Genomic DNA, 23,419 nt, shown 5'->3' with positions numbered 1-23,419 from the left:
TATTTAATCTGTGGGCTTTGCCTTACCTCTTAGCTTAGTCGATGAAAAAACACAAGGGCATGTTGGAAATTTTGACGTTGAAAATCTTGAATTTGAAAACAGCAAGTAGATAAACACTTGTATTTACGAAAATAATTCAAATTCCGATAAATATAGTTCTTTACGTACCTTGTCATATCACTGTATCTGTATTTATCTTCAGTATAACAAGAAATAAAGTAGTAATTCTTCACAAGACGCCATTACATAAAAAAACTAAAAAAAAACAAAAACAAGCTACGATCGATAAAAACAATCGAGTAATAAAATGACAATCACCGGGCGCAATTGACTCCAACTGAACTACAGTAGTTCATTATATTAGGACAGTTTTATTACAGAAACGAGTTTTTCCTCAGTGGTAGAGAACTAGACGTGTTGAAGAGGTACCTTAAACTTCCAGCAGATGTCAAAATGTATAATTTCACGTGTCGGGTTGCAATGATTTATCCGCTATCGAAAAAAAATAGACTCCCATGTTTCTAGTTTTCATTTAAAAAATAAAGTTTCCTGTTTCTGAAACGCCTATCTCCACACAGACCTTCAAGTCCCTGCCTGTAATAGATTCTTCTAATATTCTTTACATATAATATAATTTACACTTACGCTATGCTGTTAAAGTTAATGACATATTCTTGCCTAATATCATCAATATGGACCAAGAAGTGTCTATAATAAGAGTAAGTAATGCAGCCAAGAGACACTGACAATCATAATTAGTGTTTGGCATCCATGGGGGAAACCTGACGGAGATAGACATCTTGGTAAAACAAGATGTAGACGGAACGTTAAGGGAATAGGGGTTTAGGATGTATACTGGATTCATCTCACGGCAGTGACCAGTGGACACGGTAATTCATCTTATGGTTCCATAAAAGCTGAAAATGTTGCTCAAAGATCAGCTAGCAACTCCCTGCTGCTAAAAATCTAAGGGAGTCCATGGAGTTTTCAATTGCAATTTAAAATCTTTACAATGTGGCGAGGGCACATTCGTTTGACATTTCTTCGTATGTCGCGTAGGACATATATATATATATCAAAGAAATGAGGACTTTAACCTACTGTCCGTGAACTTGAAAATGGTACATAACGCTGTCATTTGTTCATGTGTCCGTCTGTCCATAAATATATTTCTGGTCTCATGTACTGACCTGGTCATCTGCTCTTGGTGTAACAACGGAAACATTTTATGTAGATCATCTCTCACACACACTCCCCTTCTCTCTCTCTCTCTCTCCCTCCCTCTCTCCGTCCACAAGTTTAGCTCACACCAAGTATTGGTTTCGAATGTGAGAGATTCCTCTGAAAGTTTGGACTTGATGTCCTCACAGCGGCGAAAATACGATTGTGACTTCGTAATTTTCTGACACCGTGTACTTGTAAGTACTCATTAAAAGTCATTGATGAATTTCACATTAGCCTCTGTTGGTTCTCATGGCTTCTAATTTGCTTGCAGCTCAGAACGAATTTAAATAATTTTATCAAACTGGCTTAACGTAAAAAAAAAACTAAAACTGTCCTATGGAACAGAGTCTTCCATGAAAAAGATGGTGGTCGCTCACATTCCTTGCCTTTTATGACCCTCGATAGTTCATTGCCGTGTTCACAAGCTCCCGCAAACATACAGACGACATATTCTTGTCGCAAGATATCTCCGAGAAAAGCTGACCGTTATATACACGGGTTGGTGTCCAGATAGCTTAGGTACGAGGTAGAAGGGATAGCGTATGAATCGTCTTGCTTTCCTCTAGCAAAGCGTAAAGAATACTCGCATATATTTTGCATCCAGTATAATTTCATGCGATATAAGGTCTTTTCCACGAAATATAAAATTAAATTATTTGGTTATTCCGTCAAATCACAATGTATTTAAAATAAGATAATTAAAATAATTAAAATATCATTACTGTACTAGTAACTGTTCCAATTGTAAATCGATTATTCGATATGGAACACAGAATGATATTTTAATTATTTTAATTATCTTATTTTAAATACATTGTGATTTGACGGAATAACCAAATAATTTAATTTTAATTTAATAAATCACAATATGACGCAACTACACTATTTTACGAAATATAAAGTAAAGAAAATGCTGCCTAGCGTAGTAGGCTTTTTTAAATGTAGACAAAAATGAAATGTCTTGAGATATATGTTTAGAAATAAACTTTATAAACTTTTTGACAAATATTTGTGACGTAACTTGTTTATATCAGATCCAGATATGAACACGGGAGTGGCGTTCTGCTTGTCTCTTCGGTAACATCCTAATTATCAAACCCAAACGCCAATCAATCATTTTCTGGGGGGACCCCCTTCCCCAATGTGACGTGAACACGGAACACATCCTTGAAAATTCTTCTTGATTCATTCAGGAAGAGACACCCGAAGGCTCAGGTAACATCTGAATAACCAATTAAAGTAAGTGACTGGTTACGAGTTAGAAGACCCGGATTCGACTCTCGGAAACTTGATTTTTCTACTCCACAGACTCTTGATTTTTGATCTGGACCTCCCAGCGTCTCATCCATTGGTTACCGAGGATAATTCCCCTTGAAGTAGAGCAACCGATTACTACTCATCCCCATTGGGCGTACAGAATAAGAATGCGTGGAGATTTACCTCGATTTCGTCTTACGCATTTGTGGTGTGGGATGTGAGAACAGATACTGTCTTCTACATAAAAGAAATGCGATATTTAGACAAGCGATTAACTATTTTCTTGTAAAGATCTGAATTACGACTTATTTCAGATACATTTATGTCCTGTAATACAAAAGTAAAGATATCCTCCTGCTATGTAGGCGCTGAGAGGGAGAAGTGGTAAGTTGGATACCATTTACAAGACTACACGGCCAGACAATCCATATCACATTTTCACCTCCAAAGCTGCGCATTACTCATGTATTTCTTTTTCAAAGCTACTTAGTTGATTTAAATGTGGCATTGGATTTTAACTAAAGTAAGTCAATTGAATTTAATCTCGGCCCGCTCTGACGTACTTAACAGGAGCCTAACTGTTTAATTTGAGAACAAATCTAATGGGTATCAAATCTAAAATTTCTTGACGATGGTGAAGAGTCATTTGAATAAAAATTTCCTTAGATATTATCCATCGTCTAGTAAAATATAAAAATATAAAAAGTAAAAGACGGATAGAGTCCCATCTCCGAAACGTCGTTTTACGTTTTATATTTTATATTTTACTAGACGATGGATAATATCCAAGGAAATTTTTATTCAAATAAATCTAATGGGGTCTTTGTGGAATAAAATAAGGCAACAAATTCAGTTAAAATATGGAAACTTTAGTTAATAGTAATATTTTCCGGAATGGTTCGTTTATAACTAAAATCAAGGAAACTGAGGTAAAATATCTTTATTAAACATTTTTTTTGTTTATTAGTTTAATTAACAACGCTTCTTCAACTACATTTTAAATGTAAATTATGAATTCAAAATTATTTTAAAGGACGCGACCTTGGTTTATTTTAAGTTTATTCCCCTGCTTTATACCGTAAACTGATTAACATTCACTATAATGTAATTATGCCTCTGCGTAGCGCTGTAGGTTAACACTTCCAGAATAACTTACGTTCGGTAAATCAACATCAAGGCAAAGTAACTTGGAAACTTTCTGCATTCCATATTTGTGATATTCCCTCACAAACAAGGCTGCAGAGACCGAGTCATGACATTATATCATTAGATCTAATACAAAAATGCGCCAATACCAATATTTAAGTTACTGCCATTTCTAGACATCATCGCTATGATAACGAAGTCATCAGGTTCCTCTGCAATGTCAGTCACCTTAAGATAACTGTCTTGGGTTGTAGCTCCGTGGTAGAAGTTACCAACCATCATCAGGGCGATAATCACCCTGATGACGGAGGCAGTATGACCTCTGAAACGTCGGTAAACTTCTACCAAACTACACAGCGCAACAACCCAGAAGACAGAAATCTTCATATTCATCGCCCTGATGACGGAGGCAGTATGACCTCCGAAACGTTGGTTAACATCGACCAGACTACACAGCGCAACAACCCAGAAGACAGAAATCTTCATCGCCCTGATGATGGAGGCAGTATGACCTATGAAATGTTGGTTAACATCTACCTGACTACACGGCGCAACAATCCAGAAGACAGAAATCTTCATACTCATCGCCCTGATGATGGAGGCAGCATGACCTCTGAAACGTTGGTAAACATCGACCAGACTACACAGCGCAACAACACAGAAGACAGAAATCTTCATAATCATCGCCCTGATGATGGAGGCAGCATGACCTCTGAAACGTTGGTAAACATCGACCAGACTACACAGCGCAACAACACAGAAGACAGAAATCTTCATACTCACCGCCCTGATGACGGAGGCAGTATGACCTCTGAAACGTTGGTAAACATCGACCAGACTACACAGCGCAACAACCCAGAAGACAGAAATCTTCATACTCATCGCCCTGATGAAGGAGGCAGTATGACCTCTTTTACGTTGGTAAACATCCACCAGACTACACAATGCAACAACCCAGAAGACAGAAATATTCATACTCATCGCCCTGATGAAGGAGGCAGTATGACCTCCGAAACGTCGGTAAACATCTACGAGACTACACAGCGCAACAACCCAGAAGACAGAAATCTTCGGTCTAACCGCCGTGAGAACCTAAAATCTTGCTTAGGTTAGAGCCCGGGACTCGTGCGATAAACCAACGCCCTGATACGTCGCGTTCCAATCATGTCGACAGCGAAGTGTCCCCAAGGAAAGATTTCATAAAAAAAAGAATTAAACTTACATCGCAGTAACAGGAGAATCCCCTCTAGGTATTCGGGTCGACAAAGGAAGCTGCACTGTGCATTGTATGTAAATCGATCAAGAGAGACCCACAAGCACAAAAAGTGATGGGGTTCATCAATTTCTGGTGGGCGGAAGAGGGTGCTTGAAGGGGTGCGGTTAGAGAAACAATGGTGCAGCTAATGGGGAATAAAGAATTATCAAATGTGTGCATCAACACGATGTGCCTTGCGTTTTCCTGACACCAGAATCATGTTATGGCTGAATAGTGGTTTTCTTATCAGTTGGTATAGGTTCTGGTCAGTAAGAGTTTAAGCTGAAGTGAGTTAGTTACATGCTCATTTCGGCAGATGTTTATTTTTAACTTCTTTTGTGGGTGGAAAAAGATTCACATTTGATATTAGGCTTTATAAGAGCATATCAAATCTAAAACTCCTTGACGATAGTGAAGATTCATTTGAATAAAAATTTCGTTGGATATTATCCATCGTCGTTTTACGTTTTATATTTTATATTTTCGAGATGATAATGTTGCGTCATATTGTGATGATTATAATTGTTTAATTTTAACCGTCTAATCACAATAAAATATTTTATTAAATATTAAAATATTATTACTACAATTAACATTTAATATTTAAAATATATTAAAATGATGCTCTTTCTATCGAAATGTTCGATTTACAATTAGAGCATCTAATCTAATCTAATCACAATAAAATATTTTATTAAATATTAAAATATTATTACTATAATTAACATTTAATATTTAAAATATATTAAAATGATGCTCTTTCTATCGAAATGTTCGATTTACAATTAGAGCATCTAATCTAATCTAATCACAATAAAATATTTTATTAAATATTAAAATATTATTACTACAATTAACATTTAATATTTAAAATATTTAAAATATATTAAATTGATGCTCTTTCTATCGAAATGTTCGATTTACAATTAGAGCATCTAATCTAATCTAATCACAATAAAATATTTTATTAAATATTAAAATATTATTACTACAATTAACATTTAATATTTAAAATATTTAAAATATATTAAAATGATGCTCTTTCTATCGAAATGTTCGATTTACAATTATATTATTATTATTATTTTATTTTATATTTTACTAGACGATGGATAATATCCAAGGAAATTTTTATTCAAATGACTTTATAAGAGCATATTAAGTCAGTCCCAGAAGAATATGTTCAGTGTGTCTCATCGATAGAATAATGACATCGTAAAACCGAAGTAAATTTACCGCTACATGTTCATCACACATCAAACATTGTCTTATGTGTCATTTAATAAGATGTCGATCCTTGGCTTCTGGGTTGTGACGTCATGTATTCTTATATGTGGTTACAAGTATTTCGGAATAACGTATCGCCTTCATTTTCAGGGTTATATGAATGTGATGCATATGCTTTCGTAGGAACTTTGTAGACTATAGTAAATAAACACATTTTCAAAGATCAACGTTAGTTATTATATATTAATTACGCTTTGTAAAATACCTGAATGTTAAATGTTCCAAGGCATGCATATTTTTATTTTGTATAGACTACACGGTGGTCTAGCGGTTAGAACGCTGGCCTTGTAATCCTGGGGTCTCGGGTTCGATTCCCGGCGGTGCCCGAAATTATGACTTGTGTTGGGCAAGGCCGTGGTCTAGGCAACACGGAGTTTTCCTCCGGGGGCTTCCCAGGTTTCTCCGTGGCATCCCATTCACACACAGAAGAAGGCAATGGCAAACCACTTCTGGATCATCTGCCAAGAACGTATATGAACAGGTCCCAGTCCGAGAAGAGAAAAGGATGGAAGGATCCTGTTCATATGGACCTGTCGTCAGACAGAACACTAAATAATAATAATATGAGGTGGTCTAGCGGTTAGAACGCTGGCCTTGTAATCCTGGGGTCTCGGGTTCGATTCCCGGCGGTGCCCGAATTTATAACTTGTGTTGGGCAAGGCCGTGGTCTAGGCAACACGGAGTTTTCCTCCGGGGGCTTCCCAGGTTTCTCCGTGGCATCCCATTCACACACAGAAGAAGGCAATGGCAAACCACTTCTGGATCATCTGCCAAGAACGTATATGAACAGGTCCCAGTCCGAGAAGAGAAAAGGATGGAAGGATCCTGTTCATATGGACCTGTCGTCAGACAGAACACTAAATAATAATAATATGAGGTGGTCTAGCGGTTAGAACGCTGGCCTTGTAATCCTGGGGTCTCGGGTTCGATTCCCGGCGGTGCCCGAATTTATAACTTGTGTTGGGCAAGGCCGTGGTCTAGGCAACACGGAGTTTTCCTCCGGGGGCTTCCCAGGTTTCTCCGTGGCATCCCATTCACACACAGAAGAAGGCAATGGCAAACCACTTCTGGATCATCTGCCAAGAACGTATATGAACAGGTCCCAGTCCGAGAAAAGGATGGAAGGATCCTATTCATATGGACCTGTCGTCAGACAGAACACTAAATAAAATAAATAAATAAATAGACTACTGTAAAATGCTTGTTTAAAATATATTTTTCATTCTTACAGCTTTTCTCTTTAAGATATCTTATGTGTAAGCAGTTACGAAGTTAATAATATTTTATTCTTTTTCGTAGACAATTTTGATAAAATAAAATATTACAAAATTTTTCGCCAGGAGGATCTGCATACCATTTTATGTAGGAAAGTACTGCTGTACTGTCTAGTTTGCTTTTGTGACGAGTGGAGGCCAGACCTTCGCAATCAGTACATACCTTAAGATGACCTCTGTCTCGTCGGTAAACGTCTGCACGGTGAAACCACCTAGAAGACAGCAATCTTCATACTCAATGCCGTGAGAATCTGAAATCTCACGCAGTACAAAATTTTTCACGTTATTTTAAACGAAGAACTACCGCTGATATTTTCTGTTTCAGAATTATTTACTGTTTAAGATTATCTTTGTCATAATCGATGTACACAAAACGTTGCGAGCACAGAGCTTTGGTTTTTATTGGTAACAAACGGTATATTTAAGCTCTGTTCACACCATAAAAATGCAATGTGTCTTCATTCATGAAAGTCGTAACGAAATACAGAACGTCTAATTCTTCTTTTTGGGCTGGCGGGATTAACCGGTTTGAAACTTGATTCTCTCATTTTTCCTATTCGTAATTCCCACATATAGACATGTCATTGCACGCTATGTTATCTCTGTAGTTGATACAGAGTTATTACATAAACAACGGACGATGAAACCTTGTCTGCAGTTGAATTGTAATTGGTTTGATTTTCTTCTCGTGACTATTCTCATAAACAATCGCGACAACGTAGTTTCTCATACATCGTAGCAGAAAACGTGTTTAACTAAATATCCCCAACATTGGAGAATACTTTCTAGAAAAATCTCAAACTTTTGCGGTGTATTCAATGAAAGTTCCATTTAGAAGTGAATTTTTATGTAATATTATAGAATATTGATATGCTTTATTAGATATAAGTAAATGTATGAAATACGTATTTAAGTGTGAAGTTTGTTGTATTGGCAATAGTGTATAGTAGATTTCGAAACAGCTGTTCGTAGATGGTTGAATATGGCTACGTTGTGGAAGTTTTCTACTAGAATTTTGCAGTTTATAGTAAGATCGCGTAGTGCTAAACAATGCTTTGTAACATTTAGAGATAAGAAAAGTGTGGGAGTGATATCTGCGACATGTATGTGTGCGGCAGGAGGAGGATTACTACTTTACGTTACGCATATTCTTGGTAAACATAGTACTGTGCACGCCTTCAAACCGAAACAGGTAAAACCACAAAACTTATTTGTTAATACTTTACTGGCTAATTGAACCGAATACGTTTTGTTTGTTAGGTATGAGCTTTTCTTAATTGTTATTGCTGTATGCACAAGGTAAATGACATGTTTGTTGTCTGACAAGTGTGAATTATGGTGTGAAAAAGCATAACCAGGCTTACATATCTAGATATAATTAGTTAAATATTTCGTGATTATTAGGTATATAATGCATAATTGGTATCTACCTTGCAGATTTTAATTTTGTAAGTGTTACCACATACACTATTGAATGGGTTTATTTCTGAACTCATCCATGTGGCATAGTCAGAGACATTTATACATTTAACCCATTGCTTTGTATTTTGCTAGTTGAAACGATATAATCCATAAAACATTTGAGAATTGTAACTTTCGAAGGCAGCAACATTTTGTTTATTTTGCAAGAGTTACTGCTTCTCAGATCTATCTGAAATCCAGTTTTAAATTTGCATAATATTTAAGGGTATCATGACTGAACAGTCATTGTTTAATTACCAATTATTTTATTTTATTTAGTACTGATACTAGGCAGAGTTTTTTTTTTATTTAACCAGCAAGCAGCTCTGTCTGTGGATCTCTTATCTTGCATATTATTTCTTAGTTTACATTTTCACTGTCTTTTAAATTTACAATAAACTGTACAGGCGTTCTCAGTTCTGAAAGTTATTTCAGAAGGTGATTTTTGTTGTTTATAATGGAGGATGCTTAGCAAGCTTAGAATATTGCAGTCTGTTATGCTTGCAATCTTGCTTGTCAGCCAAAGTCTTGTTCAGAATGTCAATTCTCTGTTATCATAAATTAATATTTAAAAGTATTTTAATTTTATGTACATTTTTCTGTTTCTTTCACTTTCATAAATCAGTATATATATATATTTGTAGTTGTTGTTGTTGTTGTTGTTGTTGTTGTTCCTTGGCTCTACAACCCAGTTGTGGGTCTTCACAACCTCCTCTTTGGAGGTTTCTTTGTCCTTGAAGTATGCATTTGTGAGTAGTGAGTGACCAGTCCACTGACTCTGCACAATTTCTACTCAATCCTGATTTGACTGCTAGAGCCATCTAGTAGTGAATCAGGAGAGACTTGGGTGAGAAATGGCCGCTTAATTTTGCTTACAGAACATCTCCCATATATATTGTTCATTTGTATTCGTTTTGCATGTCTTATTTTTTTAACTTATCTGAATTGAATTTAATTGAACTATTCCAAATATATTGATATATTTTTAAAAAAGCTTTTGCTTTCATTTTGGTATGTTTTGGAAATAATTTTTTCCTTCCTGCTCTCTAGTTACCTTTGTGTGTTAACCATTGCTACAGCTGTATAATTTCTAGATAATTTGATAATATAATTATTGTTATTTAGATGTATTTATTATTTTGTTCCTGTGCCACATATGTAATTGGCTATCTGGCTGATGATGTAGCACAGAAGTAATAAATAAATTAATTGAATTATTTTTTTTACTTAATGCTACTCTCAGTACCTCACGTCATATTGTTTGTAAACAAAATATTTATTAACAAGAATCTTTATAAATGCAAACTATTTAATTCCTAAGGATTTCTAGCATATTCTTATATCAGAATCATTGATATTTTAAAGGTCTGTTCAACACTTTCTTACCAAAGTGTAACTCATGATCTGTTTAGCGTAACTATCGTATACAGTCTGAATTCAAATAAAAATTCATTTTATATTAAAATTTAGTGTAAAACTTTTATATTTGACTATATATATATATATATATATATATATATATATATATATATATATATATATTTATTTAGAGTAAATTCTGTGAATCAGAATTTATTAAATTAACCCACTTTTTCAAAATGTTCTAATTACATCTTTTACAGGTGTTCGCCATTCTCGTTACAATACGTTAATTAGATTGACAAATTGTCGACCTCAAACTGAAGGTGAAAATCGCTTTGTATATCGAAACTTTTCCCACAATGCAGCAAAAGTTTCCCAAATCCTAGTCCACAACGTTGCCCACACAAATAATTTTCTTATTCTGAGTCTTTGCAAGAATCAGTCCTGTTACCACAAGATTGGACTCCATTTAACTCTGCTTTAGATGTGTTTATCTTACTGTTTTTTGACGTTTTATCAACTGTTGATGTTATGCACTGCTAATAACAGTTGTCATCGAAATTCATAGTCATTCTAACGTAATTATGCCTTGTCAGTGTGAGATGTTTGCGGAATGAGAGTGTAAACTCTTGAGCACTGCTTAATCATGTCCAATTACTTTTTATGCAGATGTGTAAGGAAGTCTTGCCATGTTATTAAAATAGAGGGCATTGCACCACTGGAACATGTTGACGGCAGTCTTGAAGTTTCAAATTAGTGTTGTGTATTAACCTTGTAACAAAGTTAAAAGCTGGTCTCGTCTTTAAGCGCGATTCCATTGCTTGCTAGTGGGGAAATGTAGGTAAAAGATCTGAATGTATTTAACTTTGGCTCAAGATGGAGGTGATTGGTTTCTTTTGTGTCCAGTACACACCATTCAGCATGGTGTGCATTGGTGGTTAGCAGGATTCACTACCCTTCAGTACATGGGTTCGATGGGGACCTCGACATTTAAAGCTCCTGCTGTGACCCCTATTTTTTTGCGAGATGATGATGAAAGTGGAGTAATTGTTGGGATGCCACGGAGAAACCGGGGAAGCCCCCGGAGGAAAACTCCGTGTTGCCTAGACCACGGCCTTGCCCAACACAAGTTATAAATTCGGGCACCGCCGGGAATCGAACCCGAGACCCCAGGATTACAAGGCCAGCGTTCTGACCGCTAGACCACCTCATCTTATTATTATTTAGTGTTCTGTCTGACGACAGGTCCATATGAACAGGATCCTTCCATCCTTTTCTCGGACTGGGACCTGTTCATATACGTTCTTGGCAGATGATCCAGAAGTGGTTTGCCATTGCCTTCTTCTGTGTGTGAATGGGATGCCACGGAGAAACCGGGGAAGCCCCCGGAGGAAAACTCCGTGTTGCCTAGACCACGGCCTTGCCCAACACAAGTTATAAATTCGGGCACCGCCGGGAATCGAACCCGAGACCCCCAGGATTACAAGGCCAGCGTTCTAACCGCTAGACCACCTCATCTTATTATTATTTAGTGTTCTGTCTGACGACAGGTCCATATGAACAGGATCCTTCCATCCTTTTCTCGGACTGAGACCTGTTCATATACGTTCTTGGCAGATGATCCAGAAGTGGTTTGCCATTGCCTTCTTCTGTGTGTGAATGGAGTAATTGAAACCGGGGAAGCCCCCGGAGGAAAACTCCGTGTTGCCTAGACAATTACTCCATTCACACACAGAAGAAGGCAATGGCAAACCACTTCTGGATCATCTGCCAAGAACGTATATGAACAGGTCCCAGTCCGAGAAAAGGATGGAAGGATCCTGTTCATATGGACCTGTCGTCAGACAGAACACTAAATAAAAAATAACAGATTATGAAGCACCACATTTGGATGTCATATTCTTCAACATTGTGGTCTGATTTGTGCTGGAATTTTGGGTGCTTGAAGAGTGTCCAGTGAAACCGAAACATGTCGCCCAGCGCTAAAATACGTGATATAAAATGATTAAATGTATTTACAGTACAAATATGTATATATTTGTGTGGAGGCGTACATTTGATAATATTTCTGATACAGTTTGTTACGCTGTAGTAAATAGTACAATTTTTTAATCACGAGTCAAGCCTACAGAATTTACATAGAAGATTTTGCTTAGTTTTCTCTGTGATTCGTCGTATTGAAATCGCGTCTGTTTAACTTGAAAGGATTGGGGACAAAACAATCATGACCTATTTCAAGAAATTCTCCTGGAGAGACTGGGGATAACTACGAAGCGTCCCGGATGAGATTCGAACCGGCATCATCCTTACCACCGTGACAACTTGTGTCATTGTATGAACCTGTTTACAATAGTTACTCGTAGTATAATTTTTAATAATTATAGTGGAATTTCAATAAATTTATTTAATTTATAATCCGCCTGCCCTCGAGTCAATGAAAAAAGGTCAGTTTGAAGATGGCTGTCTTGTGGGTTGTGGCGCCTTGTAGTCTGGTAGGAGGCAGTAAGGACCTCTGAAACGTCTGTAAACTTCTACAAGACTACACGGCGAAACAACCCGGAAGACAGCCAACTGACCGCCGTGAAAACCTCAAATCTTACAAAGGTAAATGTTTGCCTCAGATCTTAAAATGTTAAAAACACCTTTTGGAGAGATACCTACACGCCCTCTCTACGCTTTCGTTGCGTGGTCTTTATACACATGAACAGATTATTCCTGTTAGGCTCAGCGATACCTGAAGAGGCGTGCGTTTATTCTAAATCCTTTGTGAATGTTGTACTCCTTTTGTTTGGGTTTCTAATTTATAAGTTACGCGCCTAATGTCTAATATATTATGAACACGCCTTGAGATAAGGATTGTGTTGAAACAAGACTGTAACCTATCACAACTACGCGACTTTACAAAGTGACGGCAGGGTAAATGCATGCCACCTCAATTTTATATTCTGTTAGGTTACGTAAGAGAAGTTCCTACCTAGACCCTGGAAAGGACATATTTGTCTGGAGTATGGGTTAAGATTTATTTGTATCCAACTTTCCTTATCATCCGCACGCTGTCTTTTGTCCTATTTTCCAGAGTTCATAAATATTGTGTAGGTGTGAAAGACCTTGATGAATGGCATTCTCTGTTTTCCTCTTAATGAATAAAAGTAGCCGGTTTCATTACGTTCTGAAGAGATGAAACTTGTAGACTGTTCAAAAAGAATTCAAGTATTAACTTTTTAGAACAATGCCATACTTTAGTTTGGATAGCATTCCGATGCCGGGATTAGAACTCCGAACTATTGAATTCAGAACACAGTATCACGTGCCCAGCTTGTTCGGTAATTTTAATTGTTACTGTGGGGTGAGACTATGTCTGTGTGTCATTGAGGGCCAGTGTCCATCCCCCAGATGATACGTGAACGAATATTGATCAGCTGTTGAATGATGCTGACGGAAAAAACTAATTCAAGTACTACTTGATTCGAAATAATAATATTGCCTAAATTCTCTCATGGAAGAGTCCTTCTTTACTGGGTAGTAGACACTCAAGAATCCCCCCCTTCTTGTTCGAAACTCGAAGGTTTATTGCCTTGAGCTCAAGACCCTCTCCTGAATCAGATGAATTCACAGCACACAGCAATCCTGTTTCTTCAAGATCCATTTTAATATTATCCTAGCATGTACTCGATGGTCTCCGAAGTGCTTTTAGATTCAGGTTTTCCATCTAATATTATTATTTTTTTATTATTATTTAGTGTTCTGTCTGACGACAGGTCCATATGAACAGGATCCTTCTATCCTTTTCTCGGACTGGGACCTGTTCATATACGTTCTTGGCAGATGATCCAGAAGTGGTTTGCCATTGCCTTCTTCTGTGTGTGAATGGAGTAATTGTTGGGATGCCACGGAGGAAAACTCCGTGTTGCCTAGACCACGGCCTTGCCCAACACAAGTTATAAATTCGGGCACCGCCGGGAATCGAACCCGAGATCCCAGGATTACAAGGCCAGCGTTCTAACCGCTAGACCACCGTGACCACTTCCATCTAATATAGAACACAATATTTATCATCTATTGCCCGGGATTCGACCTCGAGAATAAAACCCTAACACGTTACTGCTGTGTGATGCCTCAGGGTAGAAATATTTACATCAGATAGCTTCTGGAAGATCAACGTTGATCTTCGTCGTGTTCTCATAACCGAAGTTTGCGACTTGTAGCCAACTGAGGAGCTCAGAAGGGGGTGAGTTGAATCTTTGTGACGTATGAACGTATAGGGTTGTAGATAAGATAAGAAGGGACTAGACAGAGAAGCTGACACCAACCCTAACACAGGTGATGTATGGAGCATGTCGTAGAATGGATTGTGTCTCCGTGTTTCCTTCGGCAGGACGCTATAAAGGACATTGCAGACGCTACGGTGCTGCTGAGGGTGTTGCGGTGGTCGTTTCCGCAACTAGGGTCGTTCTTGAAACAGACCGAACACGGTCCAATACAGACGTTTTTAGTTGGGTTTTTTCTCCTCACTGCCTGAGGTGAGTGAACGTGGAGATAAAATCTTTGTGTCGGTGCCTTAGTTCTTTCTGTGGTTTGAATTGGGCACGACTGAAGTCAGAAATCGAAGTCGGGTCCTGAAATGTGTTGGTATTTTTTACATTCCTCCATTTAGAAACTGGGTGATAGTGACATCAGTTTCGTCACCAAACTCTGAATAATTCAATTCAATTAAATTATTTTTATTAAAATGCTGCATTAACAGAAAATATGAAACGTGCAAGGAAAAGTAATCCCAATAATTGTAGGAGCACCTGGAACTGTCTCCAGGTCACTCAGAAAATATTTGGCCAACATTCCGGGCGAACACGACATCAGGGAACTTCAGAAAACTGCCATTTTAGGATCTTTATACATCATTCGAAAGACGCTGTCGTAAAATTTGTAGTCATCTCTAACAATAAAATTATATAATACATGTAGCACGTATTAAAAACAAAATGTATTTCGGAAATAGCTGCTGCACTGTGTACCTTGGTGACAAGGTCTGTCTCGGGTACATGGAAATAAATACCCTGTTAAAATGGTGAGTAGATGGGATAATAATCATAATAATAATGATGATGCCTGTAAACACTCGTGTAGATGGGGCATGGAGAAAACTGCATAATGATGAGCTTAAAAATCTGTACTGCTCCCCCAATATTGTCAGGGTGATTAAGTCGAGAAGAATGAGATGGGCGGGACATGTAGCGCGCATGGATGGGGCTAGAGGTGTGCACCGGGTAATGGTTGGGAAGCCTGAGGGGAAGAGACCTCTGGGGAGACCTAGACGTAGATGGGAGGATAATGTCAGGCGGGATCTATGGGAGATAGGAGTTGAAGGAGACTGGATTTTGTTGGTCCGGGGCAGGACCCGGTGGATGGCTTTGGTTAATTCGGTGATGAACCTTCGGGTTCGGTAAGCCATCTGGTTGGTTGGGTCCACTATTTGGGAAGCCTGAGGGGAAGAGACTGCTGGGGAGACCTAGACGTAGATGGAAGGATAATGTCAGGCGGGATCTATGGGAGATAGGAGTCGAAGGAGACTGGATTTTGTTGGCCCAGGACAGGGTCCGGTGGAGGGTTTTGATTAATTCGGTGATGAACCTTCGGGTTCGGTAAGCCATCTAGTTAGTTAGTTAGTTAGTTGGTTAGTTAGTTAAACACTCGTGTGGATCTGCAAAAGACGGCCATTCTGGGAACAGGAGGAAGATTTAACATAGAACTTTATTAATTTAAAATTATTTTTTCTGAAAGTACTATAATGAGCCCCAAGGAAAAGATTTGACCCTGGCTCTTGGACAAGTATTCAATAATATGGCGTGAAAAATAGAATAAAAGCTGAACGTACTTTTTACGAAATTTGGTATTGAATAGAGATTACTAAAATTGTTAAACATATTTTTTTATTACAATAACGGGTTCTTGCATTCGTTTCACGACAGAATTACATCATCCTTACATTACGTGACTTGTTTGTTCCATTTGTCGCCACGGAGAAACGAGATCTGGGTCACGACTGACCTCGTGTGCATTGGGTAGGAGCTCTTTGCCTTAGACACTGCCGGAGCGTGAAACTACCACGCATCTTAGTCTGATCCCGGAGTTAAGAATACGTGGAGCCGTACCTCCACTCTCCCATGTGTTTTCACGGTGTGGCGCTTAATAAATCACAGAGATACTTTGCCTTTTTGGTCCACTCCAAACTCTACATTACACGAGTTTAAATCTAACGTTGTAAAAGTCTTAAAAACTTCTACTACAACAAATATATAGCCCCTGTATTGCAGCTAGTTAAGAAATCCCCGCCTGTATAGGACCCAAAGGTTCATTACTCTATTCACAATAGCCCACCACTGGTCCCTATTTATATCCAGATGAATCAAGTCCACACCTTAACACACTAATATTTATTTTAATATTATTCCACGTCTACGGCTACGTTTACGAAGTGGTCATTTCTGTTCAGGTTTTCAAACAAAAATATTGTATGCATTTCTTATTTCTCCGATGCATGCAACTTGTGAAATAATACAATAAATAAAGCCTTTTGATATAAAATATGCATACAAACAAAACTCTTTACACTATGAAGGACACTAATGCACAAACGCGTTTCGACCTCAAGAGGTCATCTTCAGTGAAGTGTTACTAAATATGGTTTTGTAAAGAATTTATCTTTATGCTCTGTTAAAAAAACCATAATCTTTTAATTTATATTATATGATTTAACTTGTTTTTTTAGTGTAAACAGTTTTGTGTGTATGCATATTTTATATTCCAATACACTACGCGGTGTGCAAGGTTTTAAGGCATTTTGATGTATATTTAGGAAGACCTTGAATTATATCTTGGCTAAGAGAGGATAATCCTGAATAATTTTTATGGTTTATCTTTGTATAGACTAATGTTGAGATTAACTTACATGAACGTAGCAAGTTTTTCACAATACACGGACATAATTAAAAATTAGTGTAAATTCTCGTATTGTGCTAAGTAGCCTATGCAGTTGGCACTATGTCGTTGAATAGACTAAGATATCAGATTCCTTCAGAAAAGTATTTCGGCTCTCTTATAATCCTTGAGAAGAGTGAGATGGGCGGGACATGTAGCGCGCATGGATGGGACAAGAGGTGTGCACCGGTTACTGGTTGGGAAACCTGAGGGGAAGAGACCGCTGGGGAGACCTAGACGTAGGTGGGAGGATAATCTCAGGCGGGATCTATGGGAGATAGGAGTTGAAGGAGACTGGATTTTGTTGGCCCAGGACAGGGTCCGGTGGAGGGCTTTGGTTAATTCGGTGATGAACCTTCGGGTTCGGTAAGCCATCTAGTTAGTTAGTTAGTTAGTTATAATCCTTGTCTGTTATTTGCATATCATGTAGGTAATGATTAGTGTTCGGATGTTCATGACGTAAAACACCGAGAAATGTGCCCCCAAAAGAGGCAAAATATGACCTAATTTTTTATGAAAAAATATTCGCTAAAATTTAAAACAAGCATTTTGTATTTCAGTCAAGTTATTTGGTGCTTGACAGGCTGACAAAGAAAGATTTCCAGGGATGCTTCCAGGCTTGGCAGCGGCGCTGGGATCGTTGTGTTTACTCCCAGGGGAACTACTTCGAGGGTGATGGATGAATTTAATACCTGAGATAAGTGTACGGGTTTTTATACGCGCAGTCTTTAAACTTTCCGATCGCACCTCGTATATGCAAAATAAAAAAAGAATAATTGTGATTAGGACAACTCAATTAGTGTTTAATTTCAGTTTAGAATGAAAATATAAACCCCAATAAAAATATGACATGTCATGAACATCCGAACCCTAGTAATGAGCGTGATGACTTCCTTCCAGATGCAGTTGACTCTGACAGAGTTTGTCTTTAGTCTGTTTTGGTATGACGAGCTTCTGCTTCGGGTGAGTGAGACAGGTTGTGGGACGCAGGACCACCCTGGGTAGAGTGTCACTTTCAGAAGTAACGCACAGGAAGTATAAACCATCCTTCACAGTGATGAATAGCTCGTCACGATTCTGGACTTCGATACCCGTTCGTATAATCTTTTTTTGCGATTATATCTCAAGTATACAGTTAACACCACTTACGAGTTGGACTGGTCTCCTTTCAAAAATTGTCTCTGTACATGTTCTGGTTTTTGAGAAATTCCCTGCTGTTTTAGAAACATGAAATGCGTAAAAAAAAGTATGTCAGTTAGCCTTGTCTTAAACCACTCAAATTTAATTTAACCTTACGGACCATAGACTCAATTTTTATATTACCTTCCTATTTAGACTTGTTAGGTGTTTTCTTACTATGATATTTTTTTGCCAAGAATTGTGTACTCATTTCTCATATCCCGCCGCCATATGTTACATGTTCAACTTAACCGATTTGATTTTCTTAAAATTATTAATTGTCTGGACTTTTTCCACTGTCTGTGTTTAAAAGAAGAAACCAGTGATGGAGACTAGCTCTATCTGATGGACCCAACTGAGTAGGTACCTCGTCTGAACAGAGCCAGTTTCCGAAACGTCGTTTTTTTTAAACAAGGACAATGAAAAAGTCCATACAATTAATAATATTAAGTGTAATCCGCCATCGTTTAGAATCGATTTGATTTGATTAAGAATATATAAGTCGAAGAATGAAAATTACGGAACTCATCCCGAATGCGACGTAGAGGTGATACAGGGTAATTAAAAAGTATTGAGACACTACAACTGGTGACTAACAAATTTTGAACTGGTCGTACCTTAAATGAATTTTTAAGCATCCAGTTCTACGATGCAGAGAATTTCTTTAATAGTTTATAATTACCCGCGTGGTAAATATATTTTCTATAGGCGTAGAAATCGATGATTTATGTAAGTTCTTACTGAAGACCACAATGTTTTTCTTACCATGTTTTAATATTATCCTCTTGTCAAAACTTATATTTCAAAAGTGATTTCCTCTCTTGCGTTTTTCAAACAAATTTTCGTAAAAGTCTTTTGGTTCCCTGTGCGAGCTACATTTGTAGTCCATTTCGTTCTTCTTAAAAGAATACGTGTTAGTGAAGTGATTGAGTCATTTTTCCTCTTCAGTATTCATTTAGATGATCGGGTTTTGCCGTCGACGTAATGTGACGTAGAATCATTTTCGCAAAATCACTTCTTTCCATAATCTGATACGGAGCGTCATGTCACTAGTGACTGAATTGAAAACGTGGTTGTGAGAACCGAGTTATGGGTTTTCCGGATGCGTAATAGAAGGCATGGAAACAAACCTGTGCGTCGTAGAATTGGTGGGGAACTTACGCAGAAAGGACGGTTATCCCCCCGGGTGGGAGGGGGGCAGATTAACCGTGGTATGTCTTTTTTAAACGAAAATTAAAATTTAATATAGGAAATCTGATGTGAAAGAACGTTTAAAACCAAACGAATAAATACAACGATGATATTATTTAAAGTATGTAAATTAATTGTTTGCTAAAACATTAAGCTTATACGGCAATACAATATAATTTTTTTTTAAATAATTTGTATGTACTGTATTAAATTTTACATAAAATCATTTTTGAAATTAGGAGATCTTTAAAAAAATTATGTAGTTTACGTGTTTTATTCTATTTTTGCTGATTATCCGTGGTTTCGATTATCCAAGGGAAATATATTTACCAACTAATCTGGATAATCTTGAGTCTTCTGTAAAAGAAATACTCCTCGGTTTGTGGATACGTTATAGGCTACGTTTAATATAATTTCATGGTACACAACCCTATTAGGAAGCTGATGGTCGATCAGCTGGTCAAGAAATTCACCATCTTTCATGCAACCTTAACGTTTATTGCTGTTTTTACAAGGGCCCGCCAGAAACGAAATGCATGCCTTTTTTTTCCAGATTATTTCGTTTTAGTACGATAAGATCGGCACAGTTCGTCATCCGAAAGGTCAAATGTGATTAAACATCTCCAGACGCTGAACTGCCGAGAGTCAATATATTTTCAGGACACAAAGACGACGTTCAGACATGAAATTATGATGTCTACGTTGTTTCCTGACATATGGATATTTTATAATGGGGGAATTATAGTCTGACTGAGACTTTACGTAATATCTGAAATGTATTCAAAAGCCAATTAAATTGTCTGCAATCAATTTTTTTATATCATGACGCCATGTGAAGTCGGTTCCTTGACATGGTGCGTCCACCAAGTCGCAGATATAAAATCCGACCTCGAGATACGGAGGGTATCTGCAGATACGTTGAATAAGCAGTCACAGACATTTGATAAGGATTTGTACTCCGGGTTCAAGGGTTGAGCGGGATTCGAACGGACGTCCTCCCCGTAAAATAATACACCTCGGGGAAACACCATAAATATCGCCCGTTGATGTACTTCATGGAACCGAGTCCTTCCTTTCTCAGAAGCTAACAGTCGCTCAACCACTTAAGAAATTCAAAATATTTTATGGGACCGAAGGTTTATTTCTGTGTTCAAAAGAGCCCGCCACTGGTCCCTGAGCCAGATGAATCCAGTCCATATTACAACGTCTTATGTATCTAAGATCCATTTTAATATTTTCCTCCCACCTACGTCTACGAGAAGAAGGAATAATGTTGAAACGGATCTTGAAGAGATATATCACCTGCATGGTGTCCGTAAACCACAGTTGCAAATTTTAGAGTTTTTTCCTCTTAGGTTACGAAAGCGGACAGGTTTAGGTCATGGTATTTCTTTGTAAGGAAGTTCATTTGGCTACTCCTGTTTGCGTAATCTACTTGATTTGCATTGGGTCCCACGTGTTTATACAACATACATTAGTGCTGCTTCTAATTCATATCGTCACATGCGTTGTTCATCGGGGAGGAGGGGGGGGGGGGTGTTTGCTAAAATACGTGCGTCCGCGTTTGAGCTACCGAGAAATGACGTGATGGTTTGAATCTGCAACTACGTGCCTAAAAGGCGTGCCACATTGCTCTGACGGGGTTTCCCCTCGTTGGTTCGTGCCCCAGAAGGATAAGTAAAGAGATCCTCTTATAGACGAAGTTAAGTGAACCAGTTTCGTGTCAGAGGGTCTGGTGACGGTGTACAGAACTACCCTTCAAATGCCAGTCTACCGTTTCGCATCCACGTATATTATAAGTTGTAGACAGATTTATATTTTAAATCTGTTAGATTGCCACTCTTGGTTTACGGACAATATTGGCGTTAAAGCGAAGCTGGCGGTATATAGAATTTTTAATGCCTAGGTGTATTTTTAATATTTTATATATATTAAAGTGTAAGTAGAGTCTTCAGGATAAAACACCAGGCATTGTATCGTCTTATGCAGTGTTTAATAGCCACGGTGGTCTAGCGGTTAGAACGCTGGCCTTGTAATCCTGGGGTCTCGGGTTCGATTCCCGGTGGTGCTCAGATTTATAACTTGTGTTGGGCAAGGCCGTGGTCTAGGCAACACGGAGTTTTCCTCCGGGGGCTTCCCCGGTTTCTCCGTGGCATCCCATTCACACACAGAAGAAGGCAATGGCAAACCACTTCTGAATCATCTGCCAAGAACGTATATGAACAGGTCCCAGTCCGAGAAAAGGATGGAAAAATCCTGTTCATATGGACCTGTCGTTAGACAGAACACTAAATAATAATAATATGAGGTGGTCTAGCGGTTACAACGCTGGCCTTGTAATCCTGGGGTCTCGGGTTCGATTCCCGGCGGTGCCCGAATTTATAACTTGTGTTGGGCAAGGCCGTGGTCTAGGCAACACGGAGTTTTTCTCCGTGGCATCCCAACAATTACTCCATTCACACACAGAAGAAGGCAATGGCAAACCACTTCTGGATCATCTGCCAAGAACGTATATGAACAGGTCCCAGTCCGAGAAAAGGATGGAAGGATCCTGTTCATATGGACCTGTCGTCAGACAGAACACTAATAAATAAAATGCATTATCGATTATTCGATGTGGAATATAAAATGATATTTTAATTATCTTATTTGTAAATTTTAAATATAATTGTGATTAGACGGACAAAACCGAATAATTAATTTAATATTTGATTCACAATATGACGCAATTATACTATCTTATGAAGATGTTGTGGCTTATTAGGGTGCCTGCATTACGGGTCTAAGTTTATCCGTGTCACTAGGGGAAATCGTACACGAAATTAAACAGGAAAATGAGTGTAGTAAGGAAGACGTAAAGATTAAGGTAAAATAAACTTTGTCAAATATAGAACAGACCTTTTTTTTTTTGGCAGATACAGAAGAGACATTTGAATAATTATAATGGAGGTGGTCATAGGCGCCCGTGTTAATGAGTTTGTCTCAAGGACTGCAGACAGAGTCCGTGTGTTGGTTTTGGCACGTGTAGAAACGGATGCTGGACTCCACTGTATTTCCCTCTTCTATGCTAACAAGTGCAGGATCTAATGAACACTGTTAACCATTTGCTTCAGTCTGCACAAAAGACCACTTGGTGCTATCACATACGAGGTGCGATCGGAAAGTTTCAAGACTGTGTCAATAGAGGGCGAACCGGATGTAGTACGAGCTTCTGCCGCTAGGTGGTGCGGCCTACATTCATAGTGAATCAGTGTGCCAGCCGGCATCATCGAATTAGCATTTGTTTCTTAGTTACGGGCGTTTTGGTAGTGCATTACACCGACCCTCCTGCGATTTCGGAATGGCGTGTGCATCAAATTTTGCCAAAGACTCGCCAAAACGGCTACGGAAACCAATGAAATGCTAAAGCAAGCATTTGGGGAGTCCGCAATGGGTCGTGCACAAACTTTAGTGTGGCATTCACGTTTTAAAAATGGCCGAACCTCTGTCGATGATGACGAGCGTTCTGGACGACCATCTTCGAGCACAACGCCCGAAAATGTTACGAAGATTCGGCAGGCCATTCACGAAGATCGACGTCGTACCATCAACGACTTGTGCGACATTGTTGGGATAGGCTATGGGACCTGTCAGCTGATTTATTCTAAAGGAAGAACTCCACATGCGACGCATCCTGTCTGAGGACCAGAAGCAGAATCGACTTGACTTCTCGTTTGTCAGGAGCTCAAAGATCTTGCAAGAACCGACCCCAACTTCCTTTCTAAGCTCCGTGTGACTTCTTCCTCTTCCCAAAGATGAAAATTCAGCT

At 38.4% G+C, this 23,419-nt stretch overlaps 1 protein-coding gene across 11 annotated transcripts in view; it reads left to right on the top strand.

Annotated features, from left to right (window-relative positions):
• The window catches only part of MICU3 (Mitochondrial calcium uptake 3), a 105,289-nt gene that overhangs the window by 2,994 nt on the left and 78,876 nt on the right, over window positions 1–23,419 (top strand). For 6 of the 11 annotated variants that reach the window (XR_015533894.1, XR_015533893.1, XM_087343967.1 and 3 more), the window contains exon 1: window positions 8,387–8,635. The exons of 1 other annotated variant lie outside the window; for it this stretch is intronic. Coding sequence is in view for 6 of the 10 variants with exons in the window: in XM_087343967.1 (XP_087200093.1) it covers window positions 8,426–8,635 (210 nt within the window). In the remaining 4 variants the exon portion in view is untranslated. Of the gene's footprint in view, window positions 1–8,385; window positions 8,636–23,419 lie in introns of those variants that run through there. 4 more of the 11 variants (XR_015533895.1, XR_015533896.1, XM_087343966.1 and 1 more) reach the window with 1 other exon arrangement.

The sequence above is a fragment of the Zootermopsis nevadensis genome, unplaced genomic scaffold, assembly GCF_977971745.1.
Source record: "Zootermopsis nevadensis isolate Lab colony 2312 unplaced genomic scaffold, Znev_1.0 Znev_ptg000007l, whole genome shotgun sequence".
Lineage (NCBI taxonomy): Eukaryota > Metazoa > Arthropoda > Insecta > Blattodea > Termopsidae > Zootermopsis > Zootermopsis nevadensis.
This window is presented reverse-complemented; position numbering and strand designations above follow the sequence as displayed.